This window comes from Pleurodeles waltl, chromosome 4_2, assembly GCF_031143425.1.
Source record: "Pleurodeles waltl isolate 20211129_DDA chromosome 4_2, aPleWal1.hap1.20221129, whole genome shotgun sequence".
Lineage (NCBI taxonomy): Eukaryota > Metazoa > Chordata > Amphibia > Caudata > Salamandridae > Pleurodeles > Pleurodeles waltl.
The window spans coordinates 697,391,186-697,407,251 of record NC_090443.1 but is presented as its reverse complement, the minus strand read 5'-3'; the positions used below and the strand labels follow the sequence as shown (position 1 = coordinate 697,407,251).

Below are 16,066 nucleotides of genomic sequence, written 5' to 3'. Positions count from 1 at the left end.
CCACTGCCCACAATGCTCAGCAACAAGGTGCTGCTCATAATGCTCCAAACATGGATCTGCTAAGTCTTCACAAGAAATTCAAACGGCACTGGGGCCACCAACACAAAGACTACCAGCTGATTCTGGCACAGAAGCCTATCTGATGTTCAGATACCCTAGACATTCATGGTCAACTTTCTAAATTATAAAACTGTGGTTGCCTTCATGATTTTGCTTTACTCATCCTCAGTATTCACTTTCAAATTTACACGGAGGACATGCAAACACTCTGTTTAAAGTAATACTGACACTGAAGTTCAACTTCGACTAATTCTCTTCTAAAGGTCTGATGACCAACTGTTAGGTCATGGCAGATGCTGAATAAATGAAAATGGTGCTGACCAGTGGAGGAGTGAATATTCAGGCTCCAGCTTGCCGTTTCCTCCTCTAGGTCACTTTTTGTACTTATTATTAAAACAAGCCAACTAGGGGACAGATTATGACATAGGTGGTCCGAGGACAGCCAATGCTGTGGGGGCTGTCGGACTGCTGTGGAGGTCCAACTGCCACATTAGGAGGTTGGTGGGCAGACCCACTAACCTACCACCATCACTGCCAGGATCCTAGATCCCGACGGGCTGATGGCAGTGCAGGCTGCAATCAGCTACGGCGGTGCTGATGCCAGTGCCACCCTGCTGATTACAACCTTGTTCTCTGCCAGCCTTTTCATGGCTGGCAGCGAACAAGTGCAGGGGGGCCTCTTTTAACAAGTACTTCAAACCTAAGAGGACAGTGCTATGTGGTTCAGCAACCATGACTAATGATCACCAGAGTGAGGACAATTTCAACAAACATTACCCCAAAGTGGTGTGTACTAAACTTTTACCATAATGAAGAAGATGTCCCGTATTGAGCTGCCTACATACTTTTTATGCATTCTTTAAATTCTGCTACTCCATTATTTGCTGCTACTCTTAATTCACCTGCAGTCACACTTCTTGCAAACAAAACGAATCAGGACATAGCTCACTCAGATCTCCCTAGTGAGGGAAACCTTAATGAGGGGATAAAGAGGAAACGTCCAGGTCAGGAGAAGGTGACTTCTGCACCGCTGGAAGAAAGATGAGGCTCAAACAGGTTGGTAACACCGACAACACCATCTATGTTGGAAGAGGACAAATGGTAACAATAGGGGTAGGTACAATGCCAGTTAATTTGCCCAGTGTTAGTGTCACGTATGTACACATCACAGGTACATTTTTATTATGTTTTCAATCACAGTTAAAAGGTTACAACGTACTGTAACGTTCAGGTGTTCTACAACATGCCTGTGACTGTCAGCTAATGGAACAGACTGATTCTCGTAGACATAATTCACGTCAATTCCACAAACTTTGTTTGCTCTCCCAGTTTTGAAACGTAACAGGCAGCACGAAAAAATTGGAAATGAGATTGTTATTTTTCAGACATCTGACCTATGTAACTAGAAGTTTAAATAGATAACTAAAATTAAATACCTTAAGATAGAGGTCTGGAACAGCATATGGCAGAATCGTTTGATTTCTAGAGAGTGTTCCAGGGAAATGCAATGGTTATTTGAATTCGTTCCCGGTATCTATAAGGAGGATTACGCGATCTTGACAATTTGTTTTGTGGACAGAACACTTGAATTTTTCCATTTTGTTTTCTTACTGTGACTGACCTCATACCTCCCCACTTTCATCCCTCCACCCCCGCTGAATTCCTCATCCTTTTCTCCCACTTTTGTGTTTTGTTTTTGCTCTCCCTATTTTCCGACAGGCGAGACCAGAGCTCCCTTGACTAAGGCAGCTGATAGAACAGGTTTTACCGACTCCCCTGCCCCCTTCCCCATCTGCTTGTACTATGTCTTTCTGGTCCACACCCTCGACGTCTGCTCCAGGAACGCACTAAAAGGGGCGCTGCAAGCAACGGAAGCGAAGATGCTCCCCCTGCCCTGTGCATGATTCTCCTGGCTCGGCCACGCCAGGCAATTAAGTTAACAACAGCAACATATTTTCCTCCCCGGTGTTCTTGGCCACTGTGGCATTTATTTTGTTACTTTCATCAAACACACGCGGGGCCTTCTGAGAACCATGACAATGGGGGTGGGGGGAGAACAGAACTTACATTATCACAAAGCAAATGAGTGCACTAATCTATCGAATGAACAAAAAAGGATGGCGCTCAGCCTCCTGCACATAATGAGCTAATTAACAAAAATGCAGTGACAACTACCAATCCCAAAGACCCACCAGGGAGTGCTAGGCATCCATGCTTCATTTAATGTTCTGCTAAAAACCAGGTGCGCGCTACTGCGAATCCGGCAATTAGAATACCAAGGCGTTGTCAAATAACTGGAGCCTGAAAAGACACCTTTACAAAAAGCAGAGCTAGCGATTTAGGCAATGTTTACCTTTTTATCGCCCTGTTTCCGTCTCCGAAGTCCTGGCCTGTAGTCATCGCCAAACCTCAGGAAGTAATAGTAAGAAACCAGCCGCTCGATGGGGTCTCTTATCAAGTTTATGTAGATCGGTTTCTTTTTCACTCCGAATCTGGAAGACGGAAATAAACAGCTAGGAATGTCAGATAATCAATGCGGGTAAATCTGTAATACCTGGGAAATTAGAATGTCAGGCGCACCAACCACCAAGAACTGTGGCACAAAGTAAAAAGAACAACATTGGATTTTCTTGACATGTCGGGGGAAATTTACACCAAAAGCGTAAGAGGTGCACACAGCAGGTGTGCTATCCTGTGATGAAGCTGGTGGATCAAAGAAAAAAACGGCAGTCTTTAATCTCACAGAACCCAAGATTTGCCAATACAGTCACTGTGATTATGAAAAGTCAACTAAAAAAGATACGATGAGCCGGAAAAAAGTTTGGGTTGCTCAAACTGCACGTGACAACAGCATTGGAGTCAGCTAAACGCTGATTGGGTTATATGGTAGGGCAAATCGAAAAACGATACCTACCAACCAATTAAATAATACTGCACATCTGGGTTACCAGTGGGACACGGTGTCATACAAATGAAAATTCTGAGAAATTCGGATGCGCAATGAGTATTTAATGGTGTCCACAACACAGATATTAAACTACTAGACCGGTGGAAAGAAACATGTGGCTACTGTCTAACAAACTCACGCAACAATCAAACTATCCAAAAATGTAAAAAAACCACACACACACATTTCAATCTAACGAACACGTTAATTCTATGGATTCAGTTTTATGTACGTCCGACGTCTTCGTGAGGGACTGGAAAATCATCAGCAACTATCAATGCACTAGGTCTTACAATGACATATTGACACTTGCACAATACTGCCCCACACCACGAACTTTTATTTATGCTTTTCATTAGTGAGACACACACAAAGAAAAGAAAACGAGTAATAAAGAAGAAACGATAGCATTATTTTGCAGAATAAATTTAACTTGAATCAATAGTTGTTTTTACATTTATTTACATAAAAGTGCGATTTGCAACTGGCCAGCAGGTGGCACTGCTCGCTAACGGTTCAACCTCGCAAAAAATGTCAACAGATAAAGAACCCGTTCCTTTACCTGCACAGTATTATTTACATATTTTAAAAGTCGTAGTTTAAAAATAAAGGTGGAACGGTGAGATTTTACTACAAAATTCTAACAATCCATTTAAGAACCGGAAATGATTTCTAGAGGAGGCAGAAGGAGCCAAATGATAATTTACATTCGCCAATTTATCAATATACCACGGATCCTTCCACAATAAGCAAATCCCGGTTACTAACACATACAGCTGGCTACCTGTAAAAAAAAAAAATCCCTTTGGATGTGTAACAACTCGATCCTTCTTTAACTAGGGGTCTACCCGTTTGAGATTGTCCACTGTGTTTCAAGGGAATGGCTTGCTATTCTACCTTTATAAAACTATCAATGAAAACTCTAAGGAGTCTGAAAGTCACTTGGAATCCTACTTTTCCTTCGCGGTAATCTTCACTGCACCAACAAGCCCTCCTTCCAGAGAGTGAGATCAGACAAACTTGCCTACAGTTTGAGGTTCATAGATTCTGTAAAAATGAACTCATGCAACTTGCTAGTGCAGGGCAAGGCGGGACACTGGTGCTGATGGCTGCCTCAAAGGAGCTGTGTCAGCCTTTCAGACACTGCACTGCAGACTGTAGTCTACCTGGCTCGGTTACCCTTTTTCCTTTAAAAACGGTGTGTGAACGATTTTCTGTAGCCTGTTTTCTGCACATGTGACCATTCCCATAAGAACTGTTTTTTTAACTGAAAAATATATAAAAGATATTCAGCCAATTTAGCCTGCAGGGAGGCACTTAATTTTAGTTTTAGCACTAAATTGGTCTTTTTCAAGAAAATTATTAATTATATAGTGAAATATTTCAGCGTTAAGTGTATCACAAATGACCGCATCTCTTTAGAGAACATTTTCAAAAGGTACCCACTGAAACTTAAAACCTGGACGTATCTATCCTAAAGTTAGGCCTTTCCAGAATGTATTCATTTCAAGCAAAAATGCTCAAGGACTCCTGTAAACCAGAAAACAAAAGCTCATCTGAAATCCAGATGTGAGCCATTCAGGAAATCGGACTGGGAAGAGAAAATCAAAAGAAACTGTAGTCAGATTCATGCTAAGAAGTCTTCAACCACACAAGACAGTTACAACCCCACATATGCAATTTGGATAATGCTGGGATCCAGATCAGTAAAACTACCTAACGGACCACAGGTAATTTCACTTTTAATAAGGGTGTCCGTTGGTATGGTTAAAAACGTAGGTCGACGGTCAGCATCATTACAACAGCCAATATGTTTCTGCCCTCACTCAGACTGTACTGGTCTGGGGCATTCTCCAGGGCTATGGATCCCTAGTTAAGTTATATTAAACTAGCATCTATCTTAATTAAAAGGTTGCAAAACCAGGGTAACGGATTCAGATCCTATCTGAGTGGCAAGTCGTCATATAAACACCCTATAATAGAGGGGTAACAGCCACTGGTCTGGGAAAGGGACAAAGCTCGTTGTAGTCACACATTCGTCAAAGGGGACCTCATGCAAGTGCACCGGTAGACCGCTGCTCCCAGAGGCTTGGATAAGTGGTAGTCTGTTAGATTTTTGTTTTTACTGATCATGATCCCATCCTTATCCAGTAAGCTTTATCTAAGAACTCCCTCTCGAATGACCGAACCAAGAGGATAAATCCAGCCGGGTGGCACTGTCTTACCAGGGTGGGGAGAGTTGGTCTATGATGAATCATGACACAAGTAGGTGTGGGAGTCCACTTCTTCCATAAAGGAGCAATCCCCCACAGTAACATCAATATAATAGCTCTTCCATGAAACTATTTAAAGTATTAGGGTCACGACCTGATCAAGTGTGCCCATGATAAATAAGCTCTCCACACCTTTTGTGTGTACTGTTAATTTTGGGAGGATGTGTGGAGGAGCATATACCTCTCATCTCTCTCTCTGTGTTTCGCCCTTCATCAGGGGGTACATTAGACAGTGAATTCCATATTTCATTCTACATGCACATTCTAAAACGACATGGATGTGCTTGTGCAGGACTATGAAATACGTGGTATCTAAACGGGACATGTAGTGGGAAATGTGACGTCCGTTCGCACCAGATTTTACCGTGAACACTGCAGGATGTAGGGCGCGAGCTTGGCACAGATTGTCCTGGAAGCCCAAATGTATGGACTTCATAGTCTTACAAGTCAAGTCAAAGGTGATGGATTGGAATTCAACGGACACGATGAGAACTAGGTACATAATCATGATAGATATGAAGACATTACATCAGTTATAGCAAAGTCCCTCCCCACCCGCTCTTGAAAAAGAACTAGTTGAATTAAAGTCACTGGTGGTTGTTTAAAACCCAAATGCCCATCACAAAAAGATCTACATTAAAAAAAAAAAAAAAATGAAGCAAAACATTACCAAATAATAGCCACTGGAGTGCAGTATTGCATATAAAGTGGCTTAGACTATGCAAATTGCAAATGCGGATGTTGAACGTAAGGCGCTTCAGAAAAGACAGCTCATAAGATCGCATTTACAATACTTGCAGGCATTCCAATGCCGGGAACGGAGCGAGGAAACTGAATGTGCTAAAGTTACAGACCAGCACTACAGCAGGCCGGGCTAGCCTTTTATTAAGGGGGGAGGGATTTATTGTGGGGGTAGAGAGAGAGAGAGAAAGAAAGAGATCCGTGGTGGATTTGGGGAGGCTGTGCTTGATGGATAGATCACAGAGGGAGCTAGGCCAGTGCCTGAAATGGAAAAACAGAAGTGCCGGTACTCTGTATCAGAGTACCTGCTTGTTTCTGATAAGTGCCGGTACTCTCCAATGAAAAGTATTACGTTTTTCTTGAGAAGTGCAGATACTCTCCCTCGGAAAATAAAAAAAAAGTGCCGGTACTCAGTTACGGACAGTACCGGTCCATTTAAAGCAGTGGAGATGAAGGGAGCGGGGCAGCTTTGAGTATTTTTGCCACAATGCTTTTGGGATCTCCTGTCCGGCCCTATGCAACAGCCCTGAATTTACATGCGGCATTCCGTCACGGCAGATACTGCTTTAAAGCCAAGCAAAGCGTTTACAGCGCATTGTTAGCAATTTTCTAAAGTCTATTTCTTCTATTGCTGTAAAAACATACTTACCTGCACGCACGATTTTGGAACATGCAAACGGAATAAAAACAGTAACATGAATGAAATGGCTATTAGGTAAAGAAACGTACTTTGCAAAATCCAGGTAGGATATGTGCCCGTGATAAAAACCTGGCTTCATCTCTTTCCAAAATGTGACGTTCTTCACAAACCGAACCTAGAAAATAAAACGATATATTAACATTTAAGACAAACTTTTCAACTCAAGGTTTTTTTTTTAAGGACATTAACTCCAAATGAATTCAATTCACGCTGTCATGGTTCCTTTGTAGGCGGCGACTTCGAAGCATTTCAAAAGAAACACACGTGACATACTCTGACAAAACAGTCAGGTAGTGCTGAGAAAGTGGTTCAAAAGCCGCACATCAAAAACACGCAAGGAAAGCTTCGAGCACGGAGGAAACTAATAAGACAAGCTTTGAAAGCACTTTTAAAGGCACTAATAGACACTCTGACAGGCCTTATCCATGATACACGTTCTTCGCTGCCCATGGACGCGTGGGAGCAGCACTGCATATGCAATATCCCAGGGCGAAGTAGGATCAAACAGTAGCTATTTTGACTTGCAAATTTCTCAGGAAGCCACCCTCCATGTGTGCTTTGCCTAATCTCGCGAGAGAATCGTCAACGGACAGTGAGCGGGGCGGGTAAGGTACAAGAATGGTCGTCATGCACTGGGGATGTATAAAGTACCAACTTATGTGTGCTAAGCTTTGGAAGTCCTGTGACAAACCCTGCAAAGGTTAAAAGTTTTACACATTGCCACATCTGCAGAAAAGGAGGGACTATTCTAACACATTTTGTCACAAAGGGTAAAAAACAGTTATATACGCGTTTACTTACCATCGACCTCTCAAAGTGCAGAAAAGCGTGGCACAGAAAAGCGTGGCACGGAAAAGGCGAAACTGGGGAACTCAACAAAAAGCAAAGCTCTTTAATATCAGATGCATACAGGGAGTGCAGAATTATTAGGCAAATGAGTATTTTGACCACATCATCCTCTTTATGCATGTTGTCTTACTCCAAGCTGTATAGGCTCGAAAGCCTACTACCAATTAAGCATATTAGGTGATGTGCATCTCTGTAATGAGAAGGGGTGTGGTCTAATGACATCAACACCCTATATCAGGCGTGCATAATTATTAGGCAACTTCCTTTCCTTTGGCAAAATGGGTCAAAAGAAGGACTTGACAGGCTCAGAAAAGTCAAAAATAGTGAGATATCTTGCAGAGGGATGCAGCACTCTTAAAATTGCAAAGCTTCTGAAGCGTGATCATCGAACAATCAAGCGTTTCATTCAAAATAGTCAACAGGGTCGCAAGAAGCGTGTGGAAAAACCAAGGCGCAAAATAACTGCCCATGAACTGAGAAAAGTCAAGCGTGCAGCTGCCACGATGCCACTTGCCACCAGTTTGGCCATATTTCAGAGCTGCAACATCACTGGAGTGCCCAAAAGCACAAGGTGTGCAATACTCAGAGACATGGCCAAGGTAAGAAAGGCTGAAAGACGACCACCACTGAACAAGACACACAAGCTGAAACGTCAAGACTGGGCCAAGAAATATCTCAAGACTGATTTTTCTAAGGTTTTATGGACTGATGAAATGAGAGTGAGTCTTGATGGGCCAGATGGATGGGCCCGTGGCTGGATTGGTAAAGGGCAGAGAGCTCCAGTCTGACTCAGACGCCAGCAAGGTGGAGGTGGAGTACTGGTTTGGGCTGGTATCATCAAAGATGAGCTTGTGGGGCCTTTTCGGGTTGAGGATGGAGTCAAGCTCAACTCCCAGTCCTACTGCCAGTTCCTGGAAGACACCTTCTTCAAGCAGTGGTACAGGAAGAAGTCTGCATCCTTCAAGAAAAACATGATTTTCATGCAGGACAATGCTCCATCACACGCGTCCAAGTACTCCACAGCGTGGCTGGCAAGAAAGGGTATAAAAGAAGGAAATCTAATGACATGGCCTCCTTGTTCACCTGATCTGAACCCCATTGAGAACCTGTGGTCCATCATCAAATGTGAGATTTACAAGGAGGGAAAACAGTACACCTCTCTGAACAGTGTCTGGGAGGCTGTGGTTGCTGCTGCACGCAATGTTGATGGTGAACAGATCAAAACACTGACAGAATCCATGGATGGCAGGCTTTTGAGTGTCCTTGCAAAGAAAGGTGGCTATATTGGTCACTGATTTGTTTTTGTTTTGTTTTTGAATGTCAGAAATGTATATTTGTGAATGTTGAGATGTTATATTGGTTTCACTGGTAATAATAAATAATTGAAATGGTATATATTTTTTTTTGTTAAGTTGCCTAATAATTATGCACAGTAATAGTCACCTGCACACACAGATATTCCCCTAACATAGCTAAAACTAAAAACAAACTAAAAACTACTTCCAAAAATATTCAGCTTTGATATTAATGAGTTTTTTGGGTTCATTGAGAACATGGTTGTTGTTCAATAATAAAATTAATCCTCAAAAATACAACTTGCCTAATAATTCTGCACTCCCTGTATATTGCCCAGGGAAACTATGGGTTCTAAATAACCAATTCCATAAGTAGCATGAGAGAATTGTCTCTTAACTAATCTGAATCCGATCTCGCATAAACAGTAGGGTGTGCAAACATAACAGTGTACTTTATATAACACACACCTGGAATTTACAAATACATCCAAATACTTCTACACAATGCAGTATTAGAGGGGTGAACGCACGAATAGGTCAAGAGATTAAACTTTTGCTCCTTCACTTTCTAATAAGGAGGCTGTCCATGAAACCACCGATGACCACTCGCTGTGTAAACACTTAAAAGGACACTTTTTTTTGCAATGAACATCTTTGTCAAACAAGTCTAAGAAAATCTAAGATCACCACATCTTGTCCATTCATACTCAATAAAGTGTGCTTTTCCTTTATGTTTACCTCAACTTTATTTCAAGAAATCACTGCACACAGCATCCCAGAACGAGAATGTCATCACACTGAGTAACAAGAATCAATAAAATCAAATTATACAAGTCATGTATCAGTGAAGGGCCTGTAGCTTGGTGCATGTGGACTTGCGATTCTTCTAAATACACAACACTGAAAACAACAATCACGTATTGGACATTAACCCCTTAACATTTAACCCAACATGGAAGGTGGCTGACCCAGGCCAAACAAACCAGTAGGGAACACAACTAACCATTTTTTATTTCTCTTTTTAACTGAAGTCACTTTAGACACTGGTCCAACCAAAGAAGGGAAATAAACAGAGAGAATGAACAACGTCTCAGATGATGCTCAGAACAGTTACACGGCTAGTCAAAGTAGATCTACAGCAAATTTCACCAAGGAGCAGGCACTAACAGTGCTGGCTTTTGTGTAAGGGAAAAGGTATTCACAGCATTCAGTCGCCATGCCACTCAATTTATCTAATTTTATTCTGAAACATATGATCCGTGGAAATGCTATGTTCATTTTGGATGGTGTACTGCTGCAGGTTGTTGTAGGCTCAATGTGCATGTGGCAGGGTGTAGACAGAATAAGGTCTGTGTGATGCAATTTGTAGTTGACGTAAATGGCAGTACAGGTTGCTAGCTATGGCATAAGGTGCAGGAGTAGCAAGGTTCTGATGGGCATAGAAGGTTGTAAAGTAATCGGTAGGATAGAAGGTAGTGGAGGACACAGAAGATGGAACAGGGTTTAAACAGTCATGTATGGTGTCAACGGACAGGGACATGGCACAAGTCCTAAAAAAGAAGTGAGGGGGGCTAACCAAGGTAGGGCCACGTTATTGATGTCATCGTGTGTGACATCACAGCAGGAAGTGGCGTCACAACCCATGACATCACAGGAACGGACATCACATTCACATTCACATTCACAACGGATATCAGATTTTAAGACCTTACACATAAGTTTAGCAGGTCTATCATGAGTACATTTCAGCGCATTACAATATTTAACAAATTAAATTTTGCGTCAGGGTTGTGCCTAAAAAGTGACAACTCCAATGCAGAATCTGGGCCTCAACTTTTACATTTATTTTTTAAAACTCTACCACAAAAAAAGTGGCAAAAACGGGAAAGGTGGCAGTAAATCTGTTCTGCTTAATTTGTTTCAAAATCTGCATTTTAAAATATCTTGTGGGGTTAAAAGCACGTGCAGCACAGATCTTTGTATGTCCAGTTAATCTCAGGAAATAATGATAATGGTAAGATAACTGGGGAGGTTAATAGATTTACTGGAGAGATCTGTGCTTTTTCTAGCCCAGTTTTTAATCAAAGTAGCTTATACGGTTAATTTGTCTCCTGCAAAGCACATCATGTAACACGCAGATAACAGAATTGTAATTTATGTGAATGGGTAAGTGGGTTACTGCTTGTAACAGAGATCTTTTTGTTACTTGCAGTTCATACATTTTAATCCTTCTAATATAGCACAGTGAACTATGAAGGACATGTGACTCCTACACCTTGTAACTCATCCTGTGCATTGATTTACACACACATAATTTATTGTCAATGTATAACATGTAAATGGTGATGTAAAGCGCTTTGACGCCCTGCATTGGGATGAGTAGCACTATAAAAGAAATAAACACAATAGTAGTACTTAAATTATTTGAGTAAATACTGGTAAAGACCACCACATCTGACATTCCTACAGTGCATGCATATCTCTTTTATACAGGGACTGAACAAAGTCAGAAGCATGTCTTTCGTTAAGTACCTGTAAAGTCTTCACAAGCTGTGTGTCTTTGTTTCCCCTCCATTGTATTTAAGTGTGAGGCTCCAGATAGCTTCTAACCACTATACTTCAACAAAAGGAGGCCTGATGGCCCCTTAATTTCGGCCTTTGTTGTGGGCTCAGATGAATATGATAAGCCCCCTGCAGGTTGCTGCTTACAACGCAAGTAGCTGGCACTGCTAAACGTGTTCTGGTGTATTACCCCGGGACAGGCTTAGTATAGTTCTGCGAGCCCCAAACACTTGGCAGGGCAGACAGCGTCCACCCTGTCAAAATAGTGGGTAGACGCGAGTTACCCGTGTGTATCCTCGACTCCTGCCCTGGGTAGGGGCATATTATAGGCGGGGGAGTAGCTGCACTTTACAAATCCGAGTTGATTGATTAAATAATGAAGACTGCCCCGTGCAAAACACCACCTCACAACTGCACACGTTAAGACAGAACTCTAAACATGCACCGAACACTGCCTGAATGTGCAGTTAGCGAGCTATTAAGGCATTCACCAGAATTCACTGCTATCAGCTACTTAGTACACAAACACATTTGCAAGGCATCAGGCACCTGTGCCAACTTAGGAAACACATAAGGAATTTGGTACAGGCCTCAAGTTTCACTCACCCAGAAAACCTCACAACCAATTAAAACGGCTTTATTTATTCTACTAAATACATGCCCACAAAACCAAACTGGACTTCGATGGAAAAGTTTTGACAATCACAGGTAACTAGTGAAAGGTGCTGCAATATCATTAAAAGTAGGTTGTGAAGTATCCAAGTATGCACTGACAAGAACAATAGAGTATCATGCATGAGGTGGTACAGCTCTGGTAGCTGATAACAGCTATGTGCTCATTTTACATACAGAATAATGCAGCTGCTTGTGCTGTTGTAAATAAGGCATGCTACTATTACTCAATTGATCTAATCCTAATTAACTAACTCGGTTGGTCATACTAGCACTCAAACCTGCGATCTGTAGGGGACACATATTTCAGAATCTTGCTCTTAACACGACGAGCAACCTTGCAGATGATGGTGAATTGTGAGGTGGTGATTCAAGAATTCAGGCAGTAATATAGAGTGCATAGGCAGTATTTTTTTCACATATAGGGTAGTGGTAAAAAATGAGATTTTCAAGTAGGGTCAAGCTGTGACTGAGGCGGGGGGGTGTTTTGGTGAAGCACTGTGCATGAGAGAAGCGGTGTGTAGTGTAGATGAAGAAAATATGAAGGCTCTGGCTTATACAACAGAGCCAGTGGTGGGCTGTACGATGGGGTTGAAGGTGGTAGTTTTGTTGTAGAGTGGATGTGGATGGGGATATATGGTGCAGGTGGTGGTGTAGAAAGCAGCTGGAGTATGTTGTGTGGGCAGCGGGTAGTGTTTTCGGATTTCTGAGGTATTATGTGTAGTGACATAGCATGCAAAGGTGACTTAGGGGCAGGTCTAAGGTGGCAAGGTTATAGTTGGCACTGAGTAATGGTGTAGGATGTATGCGGTAAGGGGCAGGGTGTAGAAGAGGATTTCTGGTGTAGGTGATGCTGTATGACAAGGGTAATCGAGGCCTAGGTGGGTGCTTGAGATAGGTGTATTCTGGTGGTCTAGATGACAGTGATAAAGTAGATGACGGAGAGGGTGAAGCTGGTGGTACAGTTGATGGCACAGGACGAAGGATGAGTTGTAGTGCAGAGGATGATATAGGATGCAGGTTGTGGGGTGTGCCTGTCTAGGAAGGGGGCAAAAGTGATGATATTAGGAGTTGTGAAGTACTTAGGGTTTAGGTTCTGTTGATATAGGGTGAATGCACCCATGGTGACATAGATGTAAGCCCACTCTCAACCATCCTCCTTAAACCTATGCTCAGAAATCTGTACTGTATCATTCCACAAAAAAGACAGACATACATTTAATATGGCGAGTACATCCAGGAATTTGAAGCATTTGATCCCAAACTTAAAACAGCTCCTAAAGGCAACAGTGCTTTATATTCAAAGCAAAGGCTGTCAAACGCTGGGCAAACAAAGATCAGGATTATCGTGCGAGCCTGCATTAATGTCTGGTACACATAGACTTGCCCCCTTTTATTTCTCAAAGCACAAAACAACCCAGACGAAAACAGTGTACGGACAGCAGGCACTGTGGTCTGTTGAGCAGCGGCCGAGGTTTATTAAGCCAGTTTGCATGCCAGGCTTCGTTTACCTACTCTTAAAATGTGGAATGCAGTTGCCACAGCCTATGGGGCACAAAAGGAAATACCAGAGGATTTATTCCATTAGTAGGGCTGCACGCATTATTAGCAAAGAATGCCTGCGGTAGCCTCAAAACATGCCGAGAAAAGTAATGCACACTGCTAGATGCAAAAAGTCATTGTTTAACCCTTACTGAGATGGAGTCATCCCTACATGGAATGATCAAGGGGGCTGATAATGGAATAAAGGAGGAAAGCAGATAGCTAATCCCCAATGCACAAGATCGAACTTGGGCGCTGCAGCTCCACTTAGAATTAAAAACAAAAACATAAAATAAACACATGGCCACCACCAATCAAAAAGGACAACAGAACCAAGAGATGATGGCTAGTCGCTCAAACAATGTATCTTAGTTAAATAACAGTAATTAACAGCTCCCCGAAAGGCACTTGATTGATAACCATACGCGTCAAACTTGCGTATTTGAACGAAGAAAGCAGACCAGGCTCGCATACTCCACCCACTTTCGATTGTAAACATCTTTTTTAAACGTGTAGACACCAGTGCAGAAAGGATAAGGACTACACAATCTCCCAATAATCTTTCAACTCAAGAAGTGAATCGATCCCCAGCTTAAAATCTTTCCCCCATTCAAACAACAACTCTTTTTAAATTCAAACAAGTCAATAGTGATCTTTTATGAAACTGAGATTACTATGAGTAGTTTGGCATTTTAAGATTTCATATTTGATAAAGTCTGAACTCCATTTTGATAGCTTCAATCACGAGTTTGCAGGCACTCCTGTCTGATTGTAAACACTGTTCCTCTAGGACTAGAGTGATCAAATCAGGGAACTCTCCGTGGCCAAAACCTCACATCCATAACACGAGAAGCATTTAAAAGCGGATCAAGACTTATTCCTCAGCACAGCTTATGAACCAATCAGGAACCATAACCTACATCCTTCCACACAGGACTTTATTTTTTATCAGAACGGACTTGTAGCTTGATTTTAATGTTATTATGCATCGGGCGCATGCAGCAGTCCAACCAGTAAATAATCTAAAATAACCAGGTTGTCTGCATCCAGTGGGGACATTGCATGTCAGCGGAGACCATTGGAGGAAAATTTGCAGTAATAGATGTCCTTGCTTAAAGCCATTATATTATTTTTTGGGGAGGGGAAGGAGGTGGGGAGGGAGAGAGAGAGAGATAGGGCCATATGTACGAACACATTTTCCATTGACACAGAATGGGAAAAACCCTTTGCTACATCTGGCCGATAGTGTCGGACTGCCCAGTTGGGCAAACAGGCAGTGCCCAATGTGCAGGTCTGACAGATCAATGTGTGGGCCTGTTTTATGTCTGTTTGCAAGACTCTTATGGCCTGCTGGGGCGATGTTTATTGTTGATTTCCCCATTATTATCGCAAACATCGCTTGCAGCAAGCACAAACGCCTGCAATCTCCCATACTTCGCTAAACTATTATTCAGTGTCTTTACATGCTCAAAACTACCCAATATGTAAACGTGGCCCACTTCTTTAGCTATCCAACTCACTAATGTGGGCCACTTTTATTGTGGTACCAGGGCCGAATTTCTGTCCAAGTCCGACGATGGATGTAGCAACACGAAACAGCTATGGAACATACAGTCATAAAGGCAAGGGAAAACACAGTTAATAGGGCAAGGACAATCAGTCACAAGATTAGGGAACACACATTAACAAGGCACACAAGGGTAACAAAGAGACACAGACTCTTAGATTGAAGGATAAAAGCTTAGTTACAGATAGATCCATAACAGGATAATCAGGCACTGCCACAGAAAAGCAGACATGGGGGACATGAACACACATAAAGCAGACATGCAATCAGGGGAAGGAAGGCAGACAGAAGGGGAATAATTGGCTTTAGACATGGAGAAACAGGGAAGTCAGACACTAAATACAGGAAGCTCATATACACAGTCACGGACATAGACAGAAACACAGGGACAACAGTGCTTAATTTGAGCAGTGGTTTCTGGTGCTCGGCACCAGCACTTATGACAGTCTGCCACATGGTGGCACTGTTTGTCTAATTTAGAAATTAGCACCACAAAAGTTGTTTATTAACTGAATATACATTAAAATGGTATGCCACTTAAGTCATTCTTATAGCTTTGGGGGGGTGGAACCGTCAGAACAGACCCACATGTAGGGGTATGATGGTTAGTAGTTGTGTTGTTAGTGTAACTGGTAGCGTTTACAGCGGCAATGGGTAGTGGAAGTGTCCTCCTGACAAGGGCCTGGCTCCTATTTTTTAAAATGTATTTATTTATTTATTCTACAAATTAAGCACTGAGGGACAAGGGGCTCAAGAGCAAAGAGATGGAGACACCAGGAAGTGGGTCCAAGACAAGAAAAACAAACATGGCTGGGAGATGCAGCAATAGAAGACCCACACTTGGTGAAAGCAAAAAAT

General features: G+C 42.3%; 1 protein-coding gene across 1 annotated transcript in view; it reads right to left on the bottom strand.

Moving 5' to 3' along the window:
• HS2ST1 (heparan sulfate 2-O-sulfotransferase 1) overlaps positions 1-16,066 on the bottom strand; it is a 235,434-nt gene that overhangs the window by 44,653 nt on the left and 174,715 nt on the right. The window contains exons 3-4 of the mRNA XM_069232302.1: positions 6,751-6,836; positions 2,414-2,552 (exon numbers count right to left, since the gene is read on the bottom strand). Coding sequence (XP_069088403.1) covers positions 2,414-2,552; positions 6,751-6,836 — 225 coding nt within the window. The remainder of the gene's footprint in view (positions 1-2,413; positions 2,553-6,750; positions 6,837-16,066) is intronic.